General features: G+C 39.7%; 1 protein-coding gene and 1 long non-coding RNA gene across 3 annotated transcripts; one reads left to right on the forward strand and one right to left on the reverse strand.

Annotated features, from left to right (window-relative positions):
• The first annotated feature begins 187 nt into the window (after nt 1-187).
• Nucleotides 188-5274, forward strand: LOC122302292. Of its 2 annotated transcripts, none has more exons than XR_006240433.1 (5): nt 188-322; nt 1878-2097; nt 3996-4033; nt 4158-4241; nt 4556-5274. It is a non-coding gene; the product is annotated as an uncharacterized LOC122302292 (long non-coding RNA). The 2 variants fall into 2 exon arrangements; XR_006240432.1 differs by lacking the exon at nt 188-322 and adding an exon at nt 1397-1736.
• A 122-nt stretch (nt 5275-5396) lies between these two features.
• Nucleotides 5397-21124, reverse strand: LOC122302288 (cold-responsive protein kinase 1-like). Its single transcript, XM_043113478.1, has 8 exons — nt 20548-21124; nt 7831-8228; nt 7593-7712; nt 7144-7271; nt 6671-6884; nt 6344-6575; nt 5975-6125; nt 5397-5855 (listed from the first exon to the last, which is right to left on the reverse strand). The coding sequence occupies exons 1-8, from the start codon at nt 20916-20918 to the stop codon at nt 5541-5543; spliced, it is 1929 nt and encodes a 642-aa protein (XP_042969412.1). The 5' UTR covers nt 20919-21124; the 3' UTR covers nt 5397-5540.
• Nucleotides 21125-21371: the final 247 nt, after the last annotated feature.

Genomic DNA, 21371 nt, shown 5'->3' on the forward strand with positions numbered 1-21371 from the left:
TAAATATTGTTATATTTATATTTAAAATTTAAATTAACATCATTTTTATTAAAATCTGACTTTTAACTAATAATAAATTCAAACGACTAATGACGAGTCTAAAAATAGAATCATTTATTGTGTGACCGGTAATAAGAGGGATAAGATATGGTCCAAATGGACGGCCAATACGACTTATACCTGGGAACTAAACTGAAGAAAATATTTCCGCTGCCAACCAGTACTCGTGGGCACGTCTCTACAAGACTTTGCAAGTGGCTGGCAGGAGTTTGGAAAGTCTATGGTACGAAACCAAGTCAACAATCGTTCTCATCTTGTGAAGGTTTTTTCCCTCTTTTGTATTTATGTATTCGAGGTCAAACCTTTTGAATGGGTTTTGTTGATATCGTGTTTCATAGGTTTTTTAGTCGAATCCTTAAGAGCTCGGGTCTTCAATCTTAAATTTGTAAATATAGATAGAACATCAAGAAGTGGCAGCCGTGGTGATAGCCGGAGAACCTCCAATATCAAAATCAATAATGCTCGTAGGAAAGATGCAAGAAAATAATAAGAGTAAAGAAAGTTAAGAGAGTTAATCTTTATCTTAATGCCTGAGAGTCATTTTTAGACCTAGGTTCTGGAGTCAAGAGCTCATATTCTATAGCGGAGGGAAGGCATCTCCCCACGGTTCCTCATTCATGTTCATTTAATATGATGTGGCCTTTGCAATGAGCATTTAATATAATGTGGCCTATTTTTCATCTATCTGTCACAAGTGTGATGCGTTGAATTGCCCCCTTTTACTCGTTGTCAGAGGGTTTTGAATCTTCCACATGGAGGATTACTAGTAGATTCTATCTTTTGAGGTTGGATGGCACGACTAGAACCCAAGTGCTCCTTGCTCCTTTTCCTATAGGCTCGAATACACCTGGTCACCTTGGACCTCCTGTGCCTGGGCCTAAGGCCCCTAAGGGTAAAAACCCTAACCAATTCCTACTGAACTGGTTTGGTGGGAGTTCTTCCTTGTCCTAGTCCTTCTCGTTCCCTCACATGGCTAACTATTATCATCCTTCCTTGGACAACTGTTAGAGCCATGCTCGCCCTTGGCTCTTCCCACATGTCATACCGTGATTGGCCTTTATCTAACTCCTTTGTCTCCCATGGTGTGGTGCAATGGTTCTCATTCCTGCTTTTTGACCCGTTTCAGCGGTTACCTTTAGGTACTTGATGGCGCATGTTATGTCCTTTTCGCATGGGCAACGTTACATATAGTCGTAGAATTGTAAACGCTGCACAATCGTTTTGAAAAAGAATGAAGTCTACGATTAAAAAGTTAATTTTTTTTTCTTGTGAGTCTCATATTAATTCATTTTTTTCAAAGCGACTGCAAGCTGCTTGCACAACCACGACTGCAAATATCATTTCTCTTCATGCATGGTTGGCTTTAGGCGGCTCCTGCCACATTCCCTCTTCGTGCTCCGAATTTGCAGCCTTCGTGCAGCGTGCAGGTTCCACGATCATGGGATTTGAACCGTCCCTTAGGCTTACATAAACTTCTCCCGTGTAGCAGATCATTCCTCATTTCCTTCTTGCGCCGAGCGAGTGCTTTTGGTCCATTTCTTTTCTGAAGCTTCCCGTGTCTACTCTGCCACTCTTCCCTATCCTCTTATGGCTTCTATGAATCCCGCTCGTGCGGCCCCAAAATAATCTAAGACCTTATTTTGCACAATGCATTTCTAGTCTGCATCCACTATACGGTGCGTGTTTGTGGAGCAAGTGATGTGGAAGGATTGGACTTTTTGGTTTCATGATGCAGTAGATCTGCATTCTGTTTATTTTTTGCTTTAACATTTTCTTTTTGGTCATAACATTAACATGCTTTATCTTTTATTATTTAGATACCCATGAGTAAGAAGAACAAGAAAGAGCGATACCAAGAGGAGTTAGAAGAGCGCATTGTGTCACTGATTGCGTCATTATTTAAGTAGGAAGGGAAGTTGTATATACCTGCTAATGATCTACAGACCGAATGGCATCTCCTCCCCTTCTACATAAAGAGTGGAGGGCAAGTCATGGGTTCCATCTTGCCTGGCTGTATGAGTTGCATTGGCCCGTGCGGTAAGAGAAATTTCTATATCGTTATCATACAAGCGGCTGCTACAGGGGTCACATTGGGTTTTTTTGCTTACTTTTGACTTGTGGACTGTGACTGTGGCATGACTCACCGCATATGGTTTGAAGATAAAATAAATTTAATGCTATGATGATCTTAATGTCCTAGACAACTCCAACATTTAAATGCTTTTTACATTTACCATATGCCTATATCAAAATCATCTCAGCTTGGAAATCTCTATGTCAGAGGAGGAAAATTGATTTAAATGTTTTAGTTGATGTAATTAATATCCACCAAATTATTTAGGATCGTGTATTCTTGATATGTGCCACTTGACCTATTAAACGGTAAATCTTTTCAATTTTATATCTATCTTGTGCTCTGTTCCATAAGTACTGAAAAACTCATCCTCCGGTAATCTGAGTATCAGTTTGTTATCAAGACGTTTCAATTAAGCCTTCTGAAGCATACCTTTGTGACTGCCTTGAGTGGATGTGTTTTATCAATTGAGGAGAATGGCAAATAGATGCCCAATGATTTTTATTTTTGCTTTGGAAGGAAAGGAATAGCAGAGTGGTTGAGGGTGTGGAACTTTCATTTCATAAAATAAGTTGGTTTTTCTGGGATTGTTACATGTGCTTGCCTACCCTGTTATGAGTTAGAAAGACCTCTTTGAGAGCCATGGCCCATTAACTTCAAATTCCATCAATCTTATTATTGATAATCATTGATTGGAGCCCAATCCTTTTGCTATGATGAGAACGATTCCAGAGATTGATTGCCCAATAAAAGGAACAAAAATAATTTGGAAACTGCATTCAAATGCTTATATTCTCATTTCAAGAATGTTGAATTGTCAGATATTCTGATAAGAGTCAGAACAGAGACCGACTGGCTGGACAGTCTTGAACTTGATGATCAAAATCGTGATACCTTATTCAATCACTGGGTTTTCTTTTATTTTTTTGGGGATCCATCAAGCATTGCCAGCTTGCCAGTAAAAAAACTGAGGAGAAAACAGAGGACATGTTTTTTCGATTAATTGGTGTAAAAGCAATTAATTCAAATGTCTGAAAATATGTACTTTTAGTTCAAATAAAAAGTTTTAATTGTATGGTGACCCTGATTCCAATTATGTTTGGCAAAGATTTGAGTTCATTAAATCTAAATTGTAATTCCATGGATGGGTTATCTAGACAAGGAAAAAAGACTGTTTAGCAAATGAGAAATTTCCATGGCGAATTGGGTTTCCCCTTGCAAATTTCTCAATCAACTAATACTATTCCAATTAATCAGAGTTAACTGGAAGAAGAGGGTGAGAGGTGGGTTTAGGTTCAGGTGGCTTACCGTGATAATTTAATAGAAAAAAAAAGGAGAAAATTTAGCTTACTATAGAGCAGTTCGATAGATGTTTAAGCAATTTGAATTGTAGAAGGTCATATGGATAAAGCTAAACACTGTGCTGGTCAAGTCACTTTATACATGGTAAGGTGCATAATCTCTCTCGTTTTTTTAATATTTCTAAATTTATGCAATTTGTTCTTTTAATTATTGATGAGGTTATTTATTTATTTTTTTTATTTGTATATATTATGTGTACAAGGGTTTCGCCACATGCACCTTATTGAAATAAATACTAATAGAAAGGAAATGTTAATGCCGTTGTTAAGAATTGTTTGGGACCAGCAATTTGAATCATATCCAGTTCTGTAAACTTATTTGTATCCATTTTTAATGTTAAAGAATGAGTAATCATCCTCTTAATATGAATTGAACACAACAGCAATACAATATTTGTCTCCAATCTCCCCACAAAATGCTATAGGCGATCCCCATGAAACTGCTTTCAAGTTCTCCATTTGCATTTTTGGGTTTGACCTCTTTACCTATGATCCTGCAGTTAATTGCCGTAATCCTGGGTCATCTTTGGTGCTCTGAGTAAGCATTTGTGTCCAAGTTTTAGATACTGTTCTCTGTGTGTGTGTGTGTGTTTGTGTTTTTTTTTTTTTTTTTTTTTTGTGTGGTCTTATTCCATCGGTTAAGTTAATATCTGTAAGTGCAGGCACCCTCAAATGAGAGCCAGAATTGAATTACTACTAAAAAACAGCAAAAGCTTGCTCGGAAGGACGTCAAGGATATACTTCAGGTATGTATGTTCATTAAGGCTGCTTTTCACTCCAACTGTGTCAGTTCAGCCTAAGATCTGTGACAGTGTCTTTGTAGGTCTTATTCAAATTGCCATCCTTGCTATGATAGTTGCTATATGATATCTAAAATTGTGATTTTGTTGAAATTTTTCTTTTTGTATACCAATTAAAGATTCTGATGAGTAAAGCTTTCAGAATTATATAACACCATTTTCACCCAGTTTTTGCCCCTAGGTCCTCTGTGTTTTAGCATTCACCTGATTATGTTTGGTACTCCTGTCTTATGATGCTGGAATGCCTTTGTGGCTCACAGGAATTTCATGACAATATTGGTGATTTGGATGGACGAGAAGAGAGAGCGAGCACAAGGAAAGATTCATAGGTTTATTTCAGCCTTTTGATTTCTAAGGTTGTAGACTAAACTTGTGCCAAACTGAAGGTAGTTCCGCTGAAGGTAATGAGACTATGAGAGACATGTTTGTTTCATTGTGAAATGTTCCACCGTTTACATTCAAAGTAATCTTTTTATGAACTTCCATTCTTTGGAGCTAATTTTGCTGGGGACAACATTTTTTTTCCTTCTCTCAAGATTCAAGAATATATTTTTAGTTAGTCGGTGCCAAAATCGTGATTTTCTATGACTCTTGAACGATTAAAGGATGGCATAGAGGTATCGCACGGTTCATGGAAAGAAGTTACACTTATCTATTCAGGGAAGGGAAAGGAATAAGTTTTACTAGGATTTTCTTGTGAGGTTGTTGTGTTAGGATCCGATGAAGCTGATATATGCTTAAGTAGTACTTCTGTTTATCCGCACATCGTTAGCAATTTATGAGGTGACGGGAGCAAAAGGTGCCCTCTACTTCTATTCATTTTTTTATTGATTGGTACCAGGTGTGCAAGAACAATGTCCCGACTTATCTCGGTAGCACACAGGTTACTTCTATTCATAGATCTCTTGATTCTTAATTTTACACCTGTAAGGATTGGTATGTTTATATTAAATGGTTTGATGTAATGAACATTTTAAATTTTTATAGATATGTATATGTACGCAATAATTCCATCAGTTTTGAATGATTTAGTACGGTCTTTAGCTTGCTTTGGCTAAATAGGTGCTAATTAGTTGGTGAGATGACAGGAACTATATATCATCACTGCAATGTGATTATGTAACCCCTTTATTTTCACAGCGCCATGTCCAACGCACACAAGAGTTTATATATACTGTAAACAAGGAATACTAATAAAGTTTAAAAATAGAAGTCATCCTTGAGAATTTCAGATAGTCATATACATTAGCGACCTGAGAACTGAGAGAAAGAGGCGGTGGCATTTGATGTGGAGGATGCAGTTGAAGTGGATGTGTCTCCTCGGATTTTCTTATCAGAATCAATGTAGGCTGGCATAGCTGGTGGCGGGTGCTCCATCGACCCCTTGCTTTTCAGTAAAACAACTATTTCAGACATTGAAGGCCTCTGTGCAGCCGATGACTGAGTGCACATCAGAGCTATCTCTATTATTTTTTTCACTTCTTCTGCTGTATATTCGTTTGGGTCTAAGGTATCGTCAACCAAGTCCAAATGCTTGCCATTCTCGTGCAGATTCCATGCCTATTTGCACCATAAAAACAAAATAAATAATGAATTGGCGAATTTGAGCATTTGAATTAAAAACAAAAAATGAAGTGTGCGTATCAAGCAAGTAGAACCCAATTGATTTTGGAAATTACCCGTGAAAGGAGGTATTCCCCATCATCTTCATTCTTTAGTTGGCGGCTTTTTCGGCCGCATATAATTTCAAGGACGACGACACCAAAGCTGTAGGTATCAACCTTTTCTGATAGCTGACCATGGAGTGCATACTCGGGGGCCGTATATCCTCTGATGGATTTTCAGGTCATATCAGTTACTATTTAAAAAAAAAAAAAAAAAAAAAAAGAAGAAGAAGAAGAAGAAGAAGAAGAAGAAGAAGAAGAAGTGATCACAGAGTTTGGAATACCGGCTATCCTAGGCCATTACACATATAACCATAATAAAGTCATCATACAATTCATACAAAGTCGTCTAAACTGCGAAGGAATAGGAGTGAGCTGACTTACAACGTCCCTGCAAATCTGGTGCTAAGATGACTTTGATCCTCTGGTAGAAGTCTTGCTAACCCAAAGTCTGCAATCTTGGGCTGGAAATCATCATCCAGAAGAATGTTGCTGGTTTTTATATCTCTATGTATGATACATACGTGGAATTCCTCGTGTAGATAAGCAAGGCCCTTGGCTGTGCCCAGGATTATATCATTTCTCTGTTTCCAGTTGAGAGATCCTCGCCTTTCCCCTGTATCCCATAATTAATAATGTCTAGATTAAGTTTTAAGAAATTCAAACACAGTTTCAAGGTTTCTAAAGATCAAAGAGTTGAGCTGAAGTTACCAAATAAGAACTTATCCAGACTACTATTTGCCATGTATTCATAGACAAGAAGTTGTTCTGGTCCTTTGCTACAACACCCAAGAAGACGGATCAGATTCCGATGATGAACATTACTTATAAGCTTCACTTCACTCTCAAAATCTGCCTTTGCCCTCGAGGATTTCCCTATATCTAGTTTCTTGACAGCAACTATCTTCCCATTTTTCAAGGTTCCCTAGTCAATGATGTAAAGATAAAAAGCAAGGAAAAGTCGTCAGCGCACAACCAGCAGAGGATTAAATGCAATACTAAATGTAGATAAAGATCTGATAACTATTAAAATGGTAAATGGAGGTGTAAAGAGAACATCGATGCCTTTTCATACTGCAAGACCATCGTTTCACAGGATTAAGGAATAGAAAAGGAAGAGGGAGTAAACTCATAGAAGAAGTGATGCAAGATGAGTACGATTTTTGTTCTCTCTCTAATTTTACCTTGTATACGTCACCAAATCCTCCTTCTCCAAGTTTGTTTTTTCCGCTAAAATTCTTTGTTGCCGATTTCAAGTCCTTGAACTTGTAATTCATCGGACCTCGCAGTTCAGTTGCTCCTAAAATGTCACCTGCTATGGAGGGAAGCAATTACAATCGTCTCATAAATGCAGAAAACTTGTAATAATTACTGATAAATGAGCAGCGTGCATCCAAAATTAATTATAATTTATTATCATAGATGAAAAGAAAATGACAAAAGCTTAGAGTGAAGAAGCAGAAGACATAGTTTTCGAAATAGACAGAATAATTGCACTTTATTCCTTCCAAGTGTATTGTACTTAGATGGTAAAATGGTCGATTGCGTATTAAGAATATTTACTTACAGTCAATAACTTCATTATATGATGTCAAAATATTACTGGCAAATCATAGTGCTCAGGTAGCTTTACCTCTAAAAGTTGCCTTGGGCCTTCTTGACAGTGAAAACCAGACTAACAAAGCTATAATGAGAAAAGCACCTACACCTCCAACTACTCCTCCAATAATGGCTTTCTTCTTATTCGAACTTCCTGTGATTGAAAATAAGGGGCATGCACAATTACGACAACGAGATGTTTGAAGATAACATCATGGCCAAACAATATGCTAGAAAAAAAAATGATATATTGGCTAATTACAAAGACCCACCATTTCCAAGGAAAGGACTGATGTTAGTTGTTTGGTTATCAGCAAAGAAGGCGGAGTCCGAGTACCTAAGGAAACACCCAGCATCAACTGCCCTAGCATTTTTACCAGGAAGACATATCTGTGCATTGGTGTAAGCAAGTTTCAAGCAATCCAGACAAGCAATCTCACTAGCTGTTTCCACACACTGTGCCACACCATACACAATACCACCAACAACTGCCACTTCCTTCTTACTCGCAGCAAAGAAACCATTTATCTTGGGAGTTGCCACTTGGAGATCCAATAACAATGCATCCACGGCTGTATTAAAATAGGTGGCTTGGGATACCGTCTGATTGTCACAAATCCCTTCGCTACCAGGCGTTGTGGTCTGGTCATAGAAGCTGGCGCTCTCGTACCTGAAAATATTGCAGCATCCAACATCAAACTTCTCTGTTGATGCACCAAATCCATAATGGTTTCTAGTTACTACCTAGAAATGAAAGTTGGCTATTTGCTAGTGTCCTCTAACATAGAATTTTAAAAACGATATTGATTTAACTACCAAGTACAGGAAGCCTGATCAGTTCTCTCTCTCTCTCTCTCTCTCTCTCTCTCACAGAGACTATATGATCACAAAACCTTTATCATCTTATTTTAAAGATTATGGTTGAACTGAAAGTACAAGGATATGCCAATAGTACGGTTGTCTTAAGTGGTAAATTTTCTACAAAAACAAGTGTGCAAATGCGCATGCAAGCAGACGTGTGAATAATTTGACTGATTTAATGATTAGAAAGTTGGAAGTAGTTTATGGGTTAGATTTTTTTTTTTTTTTTTTGAAAAAGAGAAAATGTCTCTTGACCCCCTTCCAGTTTTATTAAAGAAACCATCATTTATGGTGGAGTAAAACCATGATAACAACCAAGACACTATGAAACCCTCATCTCCCAAAAAAATAACAAATAACCAATAACAAACGAAAATAAAAACCATGAAACGCCCATATACCAAACATCATTTCCTACTTTTCTGAATATAGGGGAAACCCATTGTCCAATCTAATGATACCTCTAATGAAAGAAGGGAGATCCGAAACTGAAAACCATGACCCATTAAAACCTTGAGCACCTTTCTTAGCTAATCCATCCGCTGTTGTATTAGTTTCTCTAAGAGAATGAGAAAAAGAATAATTGAGGCTGACTAAACGCCTTTGAATTTCCTCCCATAAATCTTCCATATACCAAATCCCACGTCTCTTCGTCTTAAGCCAGTGAATGAAAATTATAAAGTCCAGTTCAATTTCTATATTTGTGTAACCCATGCTGCAAATATGCCAAAGACCATGTAATAAACCCATCATTTCTGCATAGTTATTTGAGTTATGGCCTGTTGAACTGCAAAACCACAGAGTAGCTCCCTTTTGAATTTTGAATAACTCCTCATGCACCTGAAAGCCCTAGATTACCCAGAGAACTTCCATCCACATTCAATTTAACCCATCCCTCCTTGGGTCATTTCCACTAGACCATCGAGATGACCGAGTTACTAGTTGGTTTAACTGGCAAGTTCAGGCACCTTAAAACCTCTTCATCCCTTCGAGTAAGATTGCTAGCTGCTTTCGATTTTATAGCTGCCTAGGAAAGCCAATACCGGATTGAGCACCATACTGTCTGGACTGACTCTACCACCCCCTCCATTCTAGCCTTGCACCGACGCCACCAGAGCCTCCATGTAATAATTGCTGGTAAAATACCAAGCAACTGTCCACTATGGGATGATCTCCGAGCTCGTCTATACCAACATTCAACTATGTCTTTCCATGTTCTACCATCCATTCTCAGCATTCCAATTAACTGAGAACAAATACGCCATATTGTTGGGAGCTGTTCTGACCCAGAGACGATTCTAAATAACGGAGGGACGAAATTTAACGTGGTTCGGCAACTGCCTACGTCCACAGCTGCTGTAATTTCACTATAAAACGATTTTTACAGATAAAACTCTCTCTCTGCTCACCCACTCTCTTCCTCTCTTCTTTCTCTCTTTTGCACTCACTGCTGCCCAACGATACTCACTTAAGCTCTCCTATTTATAGGAGAGCATATCAGTACTATGCAGCAAATTGCTGCATGATTTTAGGAAGAGGTGGGGAGGTGCCTAACAAAAGCACCGAACGGTGCCTTCGGTGCCTAACATGCCAAAATAGTATGCGATAGCACCGTTTACTTCTTTGTCTCCATCTGCAACAATTTCTTCCGCAACTTCACCTCTCCCAAATACATGGTTGAGATCTTCATATCCATGAACTAAACGACAATCGCATCTGGACACTAACGGAATGTCGAGCCTCCTAACATGGTCATCCAGCGAAAGACACTCATGCATGGTTTTCCACATAGTGACTAGCACTTTTTTTGGAAGAGCAGGATTCCAAACCCATTTTTCCCACGGAAACTCTGGTTTATTTGATCGAATATAGCTCCATGCACTACTTGTAGAGAATTTTCCATCAGAATTTGGTAACCACATTAACATGTCTGTTCCAGATTTCACCCTCCCCAACTGTTCAATAATTTCCTCTGTTTTTTCATTGCCCCATAAGCCGAGTAAACAAATCTACATTCCAACCCATGCTAGCCTTACAATCCTCTAGAGTTAAATTCGACAATTCAGTAACTTGTTGTTGGCTGCAGAGAGGCTCACACCCAACCCAACGATCATGCCAAAAAGAGACATTACCCTTTCAGATTTTCCATTTCGAGTTTGCATGCACTACTGGAATGTTTTTCATGATCATCTTCCAAAACTTCGTTCCTCTCTAAGAATCCAATAAGAAAATATGTTGGTCACCAACGTATTTAGCAAGGAAGAAGGTCGACCATATTGATGAACCTTGGAGTAAATTCTATGCCAATTTCATGTGTAAGGAATTCTACACCTCTTGCAAATTACGAATGCCCAAACCACCTTTAGAGACTGGCTTACAAATAGCCTCCCAAGAACACCATTTTTTCTTTGCTTTACCATCCTTTGCACCCCAAAAAAAGCTGCTCATAATTTTTTTAACTTCTCAATGACAGTTTTAGGAGTCTGCAAAATAGAAAGACAGTGGACTGGAATACTTTGCAAAACATGCTTTAACAATAGAAGCCGAGCCCCACTAGACAAAAACCTAGCTTGCCATCCCTCAAGCCTACCATGAATTTTACTGACCATATCCTCAAAATGAACACTCAAAAGCTTGCCAGAAACAATTGGAACGCCCAGATAATGAAACGGAAACCTCCCTTTCGTAAAGCTAGTATCCTGGAGCAGCGTACGCTTACGAGAAGAATTAATATGATTAGAGAAAAATATGGAGGATTTTCTTTTTTTCACCATTTGGCCTGACCACTCTTCATAATCTTTAAGAAAATTTTTAATAGACCTCAAACGACGTCTTACCACCATTAGAAAATAATACAATATCATCGGCATAAAGCGGATGAAAAATAATAGGAGTACCTCTTGGATGGTAGAATGGAACAATCTTGTCCAATTCCACCTGCTTTTTTATCATTTTAGAAAAAATCTCCTCGACTAAAATAAACAAATAAGGTGAGATTAGAACCCTTTGTCACAAGCGCCTCCCTCCTTTAAAGAAGCCTTTAGGGATACCATTCATGACCACAAAATACCATAGAGTTGTAATACATTGCCGAATGAGTAAACAGAAAAATTCTGAGAAGTCAAATGATCTCAAAACGAATATAAGAAACTCCCAATTACACTATCATAAGCCTTTGCGATGTCAATCAACTACATTCCCACCTCAGGCTAGTCTATTAATAGCATGAATCATCTTTTGAACCAAACTAATGCTTTCAAAAATACTTCGGTCCAGGAGGAAAGCTCATTGTTCAAGAAAAATAATTTTATTTAGTAGCGGAGCAAGTTGATTCACCAAATTCTTTTAGCACACTTTACAGAACACCGAACATAAGCTTATCGGCCTAAACTTGTCAAAGCTTGTCGAATTTTCCACTTTCGGAATCAAGACCAGGAAAGAAGCAGTATAAAATCGAGGGAAAGCCATCTTCTAATAAACTTAGCCATTCCCTCCACAACATCACTACCAACAATGTGCCAATAGGATCGATAAAAATCTGAACCAAAATCATCAGGGTCCGGGCTACTATCTACTGGGATGAATATTAAAGCATTATGAACTTCCTGCGACGTTGGAGTACTACATAGCCTCCCATTATCCACCTAGAGTATCACCTCTTGAACCAATCCCTCCAAATTCGGTTCCGCACACCCTTGCTCCAACCTCCATAAAAGTTTTAAAATATTGAACGGCCCCATCATGAATCTGTTCAGGAGAAATCAGCCTTGAACCATCCTCCAGTTTCATTTCCTTCACTTCGTGATGATTACGGCGATTCATGGCTCAGAAAAAAACCGAATTTGCTTCACCCTTTTGCATCCAAGATTGCTTTCTTGTTGGGCTAATCATTGCTCTTCTCTATTGAGCCAAACTGAGAGCTCAAGTTGAGAAACCACAAGATTAGTTTCAACATCCTCCGAAAGGGTGACTTGCAAACTCTCCTCCAGACCCTTAATACAGTCTTCTAATTCCGCAATATGCTACTTAGTTCTTCCAAAAACCTGCTTATTCCATAATCTCATAACACTCCTTAAATGTTTAAGCTTCATCATAAGGATGTCCAACCTAGAACCCCTTCCTATTTCTCCATTCCAAGCCTGAGAGACACACTGAAAGAGCTGGTCATGAGAAACCCACATCTGTCAAAACTTGAAGGAAGGAAACTCACACGACTCCAACTTGGCTTCCAACAAGATCAGCATTGGTGCATGGTTTGAAGAAGTCCTAGGGAGATACTTCATGTATGCATCAGGAAGTGAATCCAGCGTAGCCGCATTGAGAAAGACACGATCCAATCTTGTCCAACTTCTCGAGAGACCCGCATGCTCATTGCACCAAGAAAGAGATTGTCGACTAAACCTCATCTCTAACAATCCGCAAGCATCCACCCAGTCGTTGAATTCCTCCATGGCCAGCGTAGGTCTCGGCCTACCCCCTCTTCTCTCATTATCTTGTCTTATTATATTGAAATCACTCATAACAATTCAGGGAAAATTTTGAATGTTCAAATCTATCAAAGAGTTCCAAAGCCTTCTCCGATCCACATAATAGCACTTAGCATAAACAAAAGTGACTGACACCTCTTTCATATTTTCCTTTACTCATACTGATAAAAATTGATCCCCTATATTCTCCATTTTAAGATCCGTACATTGTGACCAAAAAATCCACAACTTGTTGAAAGCCACCCAAGTGGCCATGATTTGCACATGCACCGTAAGGTGCATTGTTTTGTTAGGCACCATTCGGTGCTTTATTTTTATCAGGCGCCTCCCATATTTTTAGCAGCAATTTGCTGCACCGAATTTAGCAACCTGTTGAGGAGAACTCATCCTATAAATAGGAGAGTTCTGATCTGCAGAGTAGGCAGTGGGTGAAGAGAGAAAGAGGGCCGTGAGAGAGAGAGAATTTGTAGATTTATCTGTAAATCTTGTACAAATTCTATAAAAGAGGCTCCAGTAGACGTAAGCAATTTGCTAAACCACTTTAAAATTGTTTTGTGTGATTTTCGGACAGGCTAGAGGTACAACAATTGGTATTAGAGCTCTAGTTCGAGCTGTCTGAAAATTCAAGTTGCTCAAAATCAATTTTGACAACTCCAGGGTGTTCCTCGCGTCGAGACGAATCCGTTGGTGCAAACAGAATCGAAAACGGAGATCGGAGGAGCCCACACGCGCCCCTAGAAGGTCAGCGCGTGCATCTGCTATAATTCACACGCCCCCAGGCGCACCGAAGGAAGAAGACGACTGAGCCACACGCGCCCCCACGCGCTCCAGAGGTTGAAGACGCGTGAAGGACACGCGCCTACGCGCTCCCACGCGCCCTACAGAGGTTCAGCGGGTGTACTCCACGCGCCTCACTCTCCCCCACGCGCACACTGTGCTGTAGCGCGTGTAATACAAGCGCCAACTCGCTGCCCACTCGCACTATGCAGCGCGTGCGTTCCACGCACCAGATAGATCAGAATCGTCTGTTTTTCAGATCCATTTTGAGCTTGATCTAAGCCATCCGGAGTCCGATTTCAACAATCAAATAGTGCTTTCCAACTATTTGGATCATTCTGGACTCATCCGTACGGTTAGAATTTTGAAATTTTGAGTCTAAAATTTCTAAATTCAAATAGAAAGATCTGGAAGAGATATGAGCTCTGAAAATGCCAGTAGTTTCGGGCGTCGGTCCACTGTGTCTAATGCCAAGTTTGAAGTTGAGAAGTTCAATGGAACAAGCAATTTTGGCATGTGGCAGTGTGAAGTCATGGACGTTTTGATCCAACAAGAGTTGGATATTGCGTTGGGAGGAAAGTCAGATGATATGACTGATCAGGATTGGAAGAAGCTTAATACTCAAGCTTGTAGTACAATCCGATTATGCCTTACCAAAGAACAAAAGTATTTTGTCATGAGAGAGACAAATGCTAGGGTACTTTGGCAGAAATTGGAGGATAAATTCATGAAGAAGAGCATTGAGAGCCGTTTGCACTTGAAGAAGAAACTCTTCAGATTCCAATTTCGTGAAGGTATTTCAATGACTGAACATCTAAATAGTTACAATCAAATTCTTGTTGATTTGTTAAATTTGGATGTTGAAATCGAAGATGAAGAAAAAGTTTTACTTTTGTTAAATTCCTTGCCTGATACATATGAGCATTTAATTACTACTCTACTGTATGGAAAGGAAAGTATTAGTTTTGACGATGTATCTAGTTCTTTAATTAGCAATGAGTACCGGAGAAAGGATAAGCAGGTATAGCAAGATACATCAAGTGAAGCTTTAACAGCAAGAGGGAGACCACAGTCAAGGTATCCCAGAAGGAGGAAAGGTTTTCATTCGAAAACCCGGGCCACATCACGTGATTCATCAGTCGGCAGAAAACTCACCAGAGACGAGTGTTCCTTTTGTCACAACAAAGGACACTGGAGGAAGGATTGTCCAAACCGAAAGGGACAACAGCAGAATCAACCCTCTACAGCCAATGTCGTGGACAGAGATGATGATTCGGATTTTTCCTTGATAAGTTCATCATCCATTTGTCATTCCGATGAATGGATTATGGATTCCGGATGTACCTATCATATGTGTCCCAATCGGGACTGGTTTACTGACTTCACAAAGATCGAGGGTGGAGCAGTACTTATGGGCAATGACAGTGCCTGTAAGATACAGGGAATAGGTAGCATTCGGTTAAAGCTGCACGATGGCAGCGTCAAGACTCTGACAGAAGTTCGGTATGTTCCGGACTTGCGGAAGAATCTCATCTCACTGTGATCTCTGGATTCAAAGGGATTCAGAATCGCCATTGAAGACGGAACTCTCAAAGTACTAATGGGAGTTCAGGTGGTAATGAAGGGCTTAATGCGAGGAAACTTGTACTTCTTGCAGAGAAGTACTGTTGATGGAAGAGCTTCCACAGGCTGTGAGAAGCTAGATGAGACTGATGCTGACACCACCAGTCTTTGGCATATGCGTATGGGACACGCAGGAGAAAAAGCTTTGCAAACACTGGTGAAGCAAGGCTTACTCAAAGGTGCCAAAACTGGTAAACTATCTTTCTGTGAGCACTGTGTATCGGGGAAGCAGAGGTGGATCAAGTTTGGAACCGCAGTACACAATACACAGGGAATACTTGACTATGTGCACTCCGATATTTGGGGACCTACCCAAAATGCATCTTTGGGAGGTAAACATTGGTTTGTAACTTTTGTTGATGATTATTCTCGTCGTGTGTGGGTGTATACGATGAAGAATAAACATGAAGTGCTGAAAATCTTCATTGATTGGAAGAAAATGGTTGAGACTCAGACCGGCAGAAAGATCAAGTGGCTCAGATCTGATAATGGAGGTGAGTACACTTCAGACCCCTTCATGGAAGTATGCCAGAGAGAGGGAATTGTCAGACACTTCACGGTACGAGGTACACCACAGCAGAATGGTGTGGCAGAACGAATGAATCGTACTTTATTAGAGAAAGTGCGATGTATGTTGCTGAATGCTGGACTCAGTAAGAAATTTTGGGCTGAAGCTGTGACATATGACTGCCACCTCATCAACCGATACCTGCAGCTGCCAATGACGAAAAGACACCCATTGAAATGTGGAGAGGTAAACATGCTACTGATTATGACTTTTTACACATTTTCGGATGTCCCGCTTACTATCATGCTAAAGAAAGTAAGCTTGATCTTAGAGCCAAGAAAGCAAAATTCTTGGGGTTTAGTATCGGTGTAAAAGGGTATAGACTCTGGTGCATAGAGTCCAAAAAGGTAATCATCAGTAGATATGTTACATTCAACGAATCTGAGATGCTTAAGTCACATAAGCATAAAGATTTCAGTGAAGGCAGCAGTGATGGCGAAACATCAGATGATTCGCAGAATGTGGAGTTTATTACTTCAAAGAAGTTGGAAAAGTATGGACAAGATGAGACTGATAATCCAGTCACAGTACCTTCATGTCAACCCGAATCAATAGCAACCAACAGACCGAGACGAGAGAAACGTGTACCAACACGTTATGCAGACTATGTGACATATGCATTACCAGTTGAAGGAGGTGAGATCCCAACCACTTACAGAGAAGCCATACAGTCCAGTAAACAAGTTGAATGGACAAAGGCAATGAATGAAGAGATGCAGTCTCTTCACCAGAACCAGACTTGGGAGCTTGTGCCGCTTCCAAAAGGAAAGAAGATAATTGGCTGTAAGTGGATCTTCAATCAGAAAGATGATCAAGCTGCTAAAAATGGAGTGCGATACAAAACTAGGTTGGTAGCCAAGGGCTACGCTCAGACAGAGGGAATTGAGTATAGTGAAGTGTTCTCTCCTGTTGTGAAGCATTCATCCATTCGGATATTGCTAGCTTTGGTTGCACAATATGATCTTGAGTTAGCACAGCTTGATGTAAAGACAGCTTTTTTACATGGTGATCTGGAAGAGGAGATTTATCTGTCTCAACCAGAAGGATTCAAAGAAGCTGGCAAAGAAAATTGGGTATGCAGTCTAAAGAAGTCTCTCTATGGCTTGAAGCAGCAATGGTATAAGCGGTTTGATTACTTTATGATGGATCTGAAATACACTCGTTGCCAATACGATCATTGTGTATATTTCAGAAAACTTGCAGATGGATCTTTCATTTATTTGCTTTTATATGTAGATGATATGTTAATTGCATGTAAAAGTAAGGGGGAGATAGATCATTTAAAAACTCAGTTAAGTAATGAGTTTGAAATGAAAGATCTAGGAGAAGCACGAAGAATACTGGGGATGGAGATCAGCAGAGATAGGGTGAAAGGTACAGTTCACCTTACTCAGAAGCAGTATCTGAAGAGAATACTGCAACGATTCAACATCGACTCGAAGACAAAGCCGGTGAATACTCCTATGGCCCCATATTTCAAGCTCAGTGCATTGTAGTCTCCTAAAACTGATGAAGAGCGGGACTACATGAAGAATGTTCCATATGCAAGTGTTGTTGGAAGCTTAATGTATGTCATGGTGTGTACACGACCTGATATCTCCCTGGCCGTTAGCTTAGTTAGTCGCTATATGCATAATCCTGGAAAGGTTCATTGGCATGCGGCTAAGTAGATTCTACGGTATATTGCTGGGACCGTAGATGTTGGTTTGAGGTTCGAGAAGAGTGAAGATAGTCTAGTAACTGGATATGTTGACTCAGACTATGCAGGTGATCTTGACAAATGCCGATCGATAACTGGTTATGTGTTCACTATGGCTGGAGGACCAGTTACTTGGCGATCAACTTTGCAGTCAACAATTGCACTATCATCAACTGAGGCTGAATACATGGCTGTAACAGAAGCCGTGAAAGAAGCCATTTGGTTACAGGGATTGGTAACAGATTTGGGCTTTGAGCAGCAAGAGGTTACCGTTTACTGTGACAGTCAAAGTGCAATCCATTTGGCCAAGAATCAGGTTTATCACTCTCGAACAAAACATATAGATGTCCGATTTCACTTTATACGTGAAATATTAGAAGAAGATGACATCAAACTTCAAAAGATTGACACTGAAGACAATCCAGCAGATATGTTGACGAAGGTCGTCACGAGAATCAAATTCCAACACTGTTTGGACTTGATCAGTATTGTACACTGCTGAGCACCCTCGGGTGCAATGGAGCATATTCGATAGCAGAAGTCTCTCATGTCAAAGAAAGAGGTGCATTCATTTGAAAAATGAATCAATTTGCAAACAGCCTGGTATGGCACACTTGGGTGGAGGGGGTGATTGTTGAAAGCCACCCAAGTGGCCATGATTTGCACATACACCGTAAGGTGCATTGTTTTGTTAGGCACCATTCAGTGCTTTATTTTTACCAAGCGCCTCCCATATTTTTAGCAGCAATTTGCTGCACCGAATTTAGCAACCTTTTGAGGAGAACTCTTCCTATAAATAGGAGAGTTCTGATCTGCAGAGTAGGCAGTGGGTGAAGAGAGAAAGAGGGACATGAGAGAGAGAGAGAATTTGTAGATTTATCTGTAAATCTTGTACAAATTCTATAAAAGAGACTCCAGTGGACGTAAGCAATTTGCTGAACCACTTTAAAATTGTTTTGTGTGATTTTCAAACAGGCTAGAGGCACAACACAACTTACCTCCTACATCATCATTAGATCCACAATTCTCAAATCTCAATCTATCTCTCCATAACAATAACCGAGATTGATCCACCATTGGTTCCGCAATTACAAGAATTTTCAAATGTTTCTTTATGACTAACTTCTAGACGTCTAAACGAGGTGCCAATGCCCCGCATATTCCAAAATAAATAAGATGACATTATAAATTAAGTTAAGAGGGCTTGCTTTTAACCCTCGAAATGCCCCTTAACCTAGTGCCTTTTTCCTTCGGTTGAATAGCATGTTGAACTTCAGAGTCAGAAAGTATAGACTTTTCCTTAGTCAAATGCTCTAACACCCCATCTGATTCAGAATCCGAGCATGTATGCACTGCAACATCCTCTTCTCTTTCTGTGCCTACCCCTTCATTATCAAAGACCCTCCTCTCTCTCGCAATTAACTCTGCAATAGTACCATGCTCTTGAACATACGAGTCATCCGCGGAAGGGTTAGCAACCCCATCATCTTGAAAGCCTCCCTCTGTGACAAAGGTATCCATTCCCAGCAACCCATCCATTCCAACCTCATACTCCACTCCTGGTTCACCCCCCTCATGCCACACAAGCTCACAGTGATCATCCACCACGTCCGAATCCCTCTCCTTTTCAATCCGAACACTTTCACTCTCCAACGGACTCACATCATTTTGAATAATTTTTTCCGCCTTTGAAGGAGACGAACTTGGGTTATTTGCCTTCTCATCCAAAATATTCACCCTCTCCTCCGACACTAGGACCTCCTCTAATGGCTTTTCAGGTTCCTTCAAGGGCAACTCCCCCAACTGACTAGTCTCCCCTTCCTGCAAACCATCCACAGGTTGATCAACAATTTTTCTTTCCGAATCCAAACCAGAACTGCCTTCCCTTTTCCTTTCCACACTATTTGATTTGCGTCCCCTTTTTTTCCATCCCACTTGCATGGCTTGGCATTATGCCCTTGCACATGACATCGCACTAGTAAAGTTTCAAGCTCAATCCCTTGATAGAAACTCTGTGGATTTAGAGGAGTTCCAATCTATAATGCTTTCAACGGATCCTTTATAACGTCCACTTCAATACACACTCTCGCACCATCCGTGAGGGTAGCACATCTAGTCAAGTTATCATGTTTCAGAAATCTACCAATCATGGCCGTAATACCACGCAAAAAAAATTCGTGATAGAAGTTTATGGGTTAGATAGCTGGTAATTAGTGCTTTAATTAATAGGAAAATGATTCCGACATGGATCGATCAAAAGAGGGAGTACTTCATATTAATTTTATTACTAATGACATCATTTAAAAACGCTAATGACATAATTAGGCAGGCATGTGTAGAAAATAGATCCAAGGCCAGCGAAGATCAGAGAGAATGACAATCTTGTGGTACTCTTTATTACTTGTCTCTTTTATTTGTTTCATTTGGTTCAAACTACAAGCTAGTTGGCCAGCAATGAATTCTCTACTACTGATAACAATATTTAAAAGCGTCGTGTTGGATTGGGCATCCATTTTATTATTTTATAATTAATTAATATGGTAATATAATATATATATATATATATATATATTGTGCGTTTTTAATTTCCCAGTACCACTCAAAACCATGGGGATTGTTATGATATATTAAAACTCCAGACCTGCTTAATTAGAACGTACAGCCTGATCATGAGCGGATACACACATATACATGATATATATTCATTTTGAGCAGCGCTGAATACACATGGTTAATTACAGGGACTGCCGGCTTGTTTAAAGTCAACACCGGCATTTATCCGTAGGTTCGGGCCTATTAGTTGACAATTAAGGACTGCATACCTTAAAATAATGCTACCAACTGAGAAGATACATACAAAATTCTTGATCATTAGTTACACCTAATCATCATGCGCGCCCAGTTGAATATTCAATCAACTAAAAAAAATTATAATTACCAACCAAAAAAAAAAAAGGGTAAGAAGAGTTTGTACCTCAGGAAGCAACCGTCGTAGATGACACGAGCACCGTTGGCAGCAGAGCAGTTGCGGATTTGAGACTCGGCTGCGGTGAAACAAGCAATGCAGTCTGCAGTGGAGAGGTAGTTCCTGCACTGCACCAAGGCGTAGGCCGGGCTCGAGCCTCTCACTTGTTGTGCAGTCGCGAAGTATTTGTTGCTGCCGTTGTTCAACTGTGCTCTGAGCTCGGAGAACGTCGCGTTCAGGTTAGTATAGAAACCCGAGACGTTGGACACGTTGTAGGAGCTGCAGCCCCTGTTCAACAGATTGATCTCCGGGTCTGCAACGACGCCCACTCTCAAACACCACCAGTACCATGTTACGGTAATTATCAATACCATGTGCATGATCTTTCTATGTGGGACGTTCACAAGAATATCTTCCGTTGATGTGCCTGAATTACAATATATCGGCTTCGAACGAACTGGGTCGCTTCAATAACAATTGCAACGAATTATTATTCTAAAAATAGAATCATAAATTCTTGTGTGATGGGAAATAAGAGGCCGCATAAGAATGGACGGCAAATACGTACGACTTTTGCATAGGAACTAAAATGAAGAATATAACTCCGCCACTAACCAGTACGCGTGGGGCACGTCTCTAGGTTAGGAGAATAATATGAGAAGTTTTAATTTTAAATAAAAGTTTAAAATATTATATTTTAATATTATTAATGTTTTAAAATTTAAAAAAGTTAAATTAAGATTTAAAATAATTAAATAATTTATTATATTTTAAATAAAAATATAATAATAAAATAAAGTAAGAATTCCAATCCCCAAGTCTAGCCGAAGTAA

This window comes from Carya illinoinensis, chromosome 3 (genome assembly GCF_018687715.1).
Source record: "Carya illinoinensis cultivar Pawnee chromosome 3, C.illinoinensisPawnee_v1, whole genome shotgun sequence".
NCBI classification, from domain to species: domain Eukaryota; kingdom Viridiplantae; phylum Streptophyta; class Magnoliopsida; order Fagales; family Juglandaceae; genus Carya; species Carya illinoinensis.